General features: G+C 39.2%; 1 protein-coding gene across 1 annotated transcript in view; it reads right to left on the bottom strand.

Moving 5' to 3' along the window:
- Nucleotides 1–3665, bottom strand: part of LOC108523403 (guanylate-binding protein 6-like) — a gene marked incomplete at its 3' end in the record, with an annotated part of 12228 nt that extends 8563 nt beyond the window's left edge. The window contains exons 1-2 of the mRNA XM_017864012.1: nucleotides 3380–3665; nucleotides 2433–2646 (exon numbers count right to left, since the gene is read on the bottom strand). Coding sequence (XP_017719501.1) covers nucleotides 2433–2515 — 83 coding nt within the window. The remainder of the gene's footprint in view (nucleotides 1–2432; nucleotides 2647–3379) is intronic.
- Nucleotides 3666–4744: the final 1079 nt, after the last annotated feature.

Genomic DNA, 4744 nt, shown 5'->3' with positions numbered 1-4744 from the left:
CAGATACGTGAAAAAAATGCTCATCATCACTGGTCATCAGAGAAATGCAAATCAAAACCACAATGAGATACCATCTCACACCCAGTTAGAATGGCCATCATCAAAAAGTCAGGAAACAACAGATGGTGGAGAGGATGTGGAGAAACAGGACTGCTTTTACACTGTTTGTGGGAGTGTAAATTAGTTCAACCATTGTGGAAGACAGTGTGGCAATTCCTCAAGGATCTACAACTAGAATTACCATTTGACCCAGCAATCTCATTACTGGGTATATACCCAAAGGATTATAAATCATGCTACTATAAAGACACATGCACACATATGTTTGTTGTGGCACTATTCACAATAGCAAAGACTTGGAACCAACCCAGATGTCCATCAATGATAGACTGGATTAAGAAAATGTGGCGCATATATACCATGGAATATTATACAGCCATAAAAAAGGATGAGTTCATGTCCTTTGTAGGGACATGGATGAAGCTGGAAACCATCATTCTCAGCAAACTATCACAAGGACAGAAAACCAAGCACCGCATGTTCTCACTCATACTTGAGAATTGAACAATGAGAACACTTGGACACAGGGCAGGGAACATCACACAATGGGACTATCAGGGGGTGGAGGTCTGGGGGAAGGATAGCATTAGGAGAAATACCTAATACAAATGACGAATTGATGGGTGCAGCAAACCAACATGGCACATGTATACCTATGTATCAAACCTACACATTCTGTACATGTACCTTAGATCTTAAAGTATAATAAAAAAATTAAAAATATATATTTTATTTCTGTGTATATACACCAAAAAAATTGAAGGCAGGGACTCAAACAGATAATTGCACACCAATGGTTATGGCAGCATTATAATAGCTAAAAGATGAAAACAACCCTTATGTCCATTAACAGATGATATCAACAAAATGTAGTATATACCTACAGTGGAATATTATTCATCCATAAAAATGTCTGAAATTATGACACATGCTACAACATGGATCAGTCTTGAAGACATTATGCCAAGTGAAATAAGCCAGACACAAAAGAACAAATGTTAAATGATTCCACTTGGATGAGGTACTAGAATAGTCAAATACATTGAGACGAAAAGTAGAAGCATAATTACCATGGGCTGAGGGAGGAAGGAAGGGTGAATCATTGTTTAAAGGTAGAGAGACTCAGTTTACAATAATGAATAGATTCTGGAGACAGTTGCACAACAATACGAACATATTAGTGTCACTGAAGTATACTCTTAAAATTGTAAAATTTATTAATTTTATTATGCATATTTCACCACAAAACAAAAAAAGTAAAAGACAAAATCCTTGACAAACTGACAATCAAAGACAGTGGTTATCCTATATGTTCTTTGATCAGGAACCTGCAGTAACTTTTTAATGATTATCATACACTGAAACATGCTCTCTAATTTGTCAATGTGACTGTATGTGCTCATCTTTTATCTACAGGTTTAGAAGAGGGATAGAAATTGAAGGGAGAAGGGGAAGAAGCAATGTGGGATGAGAATCTTTTAGAGAGTGGAGGCTACCTTTTTCAAAAGGGAAGCAGAAACATGTCTAGAGCTAAAGAATTAAAATACAGGCTGAAGCACTTAGCCTAGAAGGGTCAGGTTCTCAGTGAGTTACTCCCACAGATGAGAAAAAAAAAAGAATTAGAATAACAATACATATAACATTGCATATTATACAGAGAGATAAATTAGAGATATATAAAGAGAGAGAGGTTTATCTCTCTATACATAGATAAGTTAGAGAGATTTCCTTTTGAGAGATAATGTCAGTGTCACTGTTGAGTGAATTGAGGTGAAAGGCATACGGGATTTCATTGCAAGTTTTTGAGAGGTGAAGTTTAATTCCATAAATTTAGTATTGAAAGTACAATTATTCTGTAGATCTCCTGGCACATTTTTATTGCCATTATATTAAAATGATTTTCTATGATATTTGTATTTCTTTATAATCAGAATATGTAAACATAATATTGTCTTCAAATGCTTCAAATACTCACTTTTGTATTTATATGTCAAATATTCAAGATGCCTCTAATGCCATCAAAAATGCCAGCTCTATCATTCACTACTTATATGGCCTTGACCAAGGAGCATCACCTAGATGAGCCTGTTAATTATAGGGGTCTGTGAGTTAAATCATACATCTAACCCGGAGGGTGTTTTAGTAATAAAATGAGACATTACAAGCTTATATCTTAACGTGGCATACAGCACAAAATAGGATTTTAGTAAAAGTTGAATTAAATGGAGGTTAAGCTACATAATTACATTGGTCCATTAGCTTATACAGTTCAACAAAATATGCAAACTGTAAATTACTAAGAAACCAAAACTACAGATAAATTTTTCATCAGAGCAAAATAGTAAAGTTTAAGCATGCTGTTGCTGTACAACCTGCTCTTGTCGGATTCTTCACTGAGGGGAGGAAGGAGAATGGAGATCAAACATGAGGCCCTGATTTCTACGATGAAATGCATTGTAACGTCTTCATCACATTAGAGTTACTGCAACTGTACAGTCCCTTCTTTAAAGTAAGCAGTAAAGGAAGCTCCAGGAAGATGTGGCTGCTCCTGCAAACTTTATATAAATCAGGTCTCTGGTTTCTTAGCTGTGAGGAAACAGAGAACTTTTAACTTCTACTAAATGAAATACAGCTGTTCAATCCTAGTCAGGACTGGTTTTCAAACTCTGATTTACATAAGAATCACCTGAGGGGATGAAAACCCAGATTCCCAGGCCTAAGTATCTATCTGTTTATCAAGAGCTACAAGTAACTCTGATGATCCTGTGGGAAACTAACGAGAGAGAGAGAGAGAGAGAGAGAGAGAGAGAGAGAGAGAGACAGTATGTAATTATTTTTAAGTCATAAAGACAAGCGATGTAGGGAGTAGCTTTTATTTCTACATAGAGACTTAAATAGAGCCCTTACTCTGAACCTTTCCTAACTGTGACCACTAGAAAAATAGAAAAGAAACTCTCCCTTCAGGTTATAATTGCCTGGAAGCTCCTTGTTCTCTGCATTTCTGGGCCTGCCGCAGGACCTGAGAGAGACAGCCAGGCAGGCGCCCACCAGGGCTCATTCCAGGCCACTCACTGCTGTCCTGAGTTGATGATCAGGGAGGAGCACATCCAGGGGGACACGGTGTGCCTGGCTGTAACCTCTTGGCTGTCACTGGTTCAAGGGGAGAAGCTGAGCTTCCCCAGAACTAAAGCCAGTCACAGATTCCTGCAGGCCAGGCAGCAGGCCCCCTGCCCTTCCTGCCCATTCCTCAGCTGCCACTCTGAATCAGAAACCGAGTCTTGAGTAGGACCAAGTTGCGTGTAAAAGAAAGCAAACATACCTGCTCTTCAGCACCACAGGTCCAAGTTTTGAGTTTTCAGTTGCCTTTCACTACCCCCTTGCTCTCGTTCCTCCTTCCTCTTTTCTTTTGTGTCCCTCCATTATAAAGGAAAAAAAGAGAGAGAGCTGAGGAAGCTAGTCATTTCCACAAATGGGATGGTACAATAAAGCTGAAATTGAAAGTAAAAGCAATTCATGCAGTTGTTACGAATTAGCAGAGGCACATCTCAATTTTGTTGTTGTTGTTGTTGTTGTGAGACAGAGTCTCACTCTGTCGCCCAGGCTGGAGTGCAGGCTGCGATCTCGGCTCAGTGCAAGCTCCTCCTCCCAGGTTCATGCCATTCTCCTGCCTCAGCCTCCCCCCAAGTAGCTGGGACTACAGGTGCCCGCCACCACGCCTGGCTAATTTTTTGTTTTTAGTAAAGACAGGGTTTCACTGTGTTAGCCAGGATGGTCTTGAGCTCTTGACCTCGTGATCCGCACACCTTGGCCTCCCAAAGTGCTGAGATTACAGGCATGAGCCACCACGCCCGGCCCTGATCTGAATTTGAGGATGGGTGTTGGGTGCAGGGGTGAGAAGAGGTCAGAAAAAGCCACAGATGCTGCACAGTCACACCTTAGCAAGCACAGTCCTGCCAGCTTTCTTCTGTCTTCCCCACCTTGGAAGTCTTCCTGGGCTTTCTTCTTGAAACTAAACCAGTTAGCTTTAGTTTCCTTGGCACACAAGAAAAATAGAAAACCCATATTAGAAACAATAAACAAACCTTCAGAAACCAAGAATATTGTAAGCATTTTTCTCTTAGTGGGGATTCTTGGGTTCTTTTGTTAACAAGTAGCTTTCAATGTTTTAAATATGTTCACTCACTTGCAAACACACAGACACAGGTATACTTCAAAAATATTGTAGATTTGGTTCAAGACCACGGCAATAAAGTAAATGTTGCAATAAAGTGAGTCACACCAAAGTTTTGGTTTTCCAGAACTTATGCTTACACTATTCTGTAGTCTAAGTTTAGTAAGTGTGCAATAGCATTATGTCTAAAAATAAAATTACGATCCTTAATTTTAAAATATTTTATTGCTGAAAAATGCTAATGATAATCTGAGCCTTCAGCAAGTGGTAATCTTTGTGCTGGTGGAGAGTTTTGCCTTAATTCAATGGCTGCTGACTGATCAGGGTGATAGTCGCTGAAGGTTAGGGTGACTGTTGGCAATTTCTTAACGTAAGATGACAGTGAAGTTTAATGTATTGATTGACTCTTCCTTTCGCAAAAGATTCATCTGTACCATGAGATGCTATTTGATCTCATTTTACCCAGTTGTTTCAAAACTGGAGTCAGTCCTCTCAAATCCTGTCACTGCTTTA

This window comes from Rhinopithecus bieti, unplaced genomic scaffold, assembly GCF_001698545.2.
Source record: "Rhinopithecus bieti isolate Rb0 unplaced genomic scaffold, ASM169854v2 scaffold_74952, whole genome shotgun sequence".
In the NCBI taxonomy this organism is placed as follows: domain Eukaryota; kingdom Metazoa; phylum Chordata; class Mammalia; order Primates; family Cercopithecidae; genus Rhinopithecus; species Rhinopithecus bieti.
This window is presented reverse-complemented; position numbering and strand designations above follow the sequence as displayed.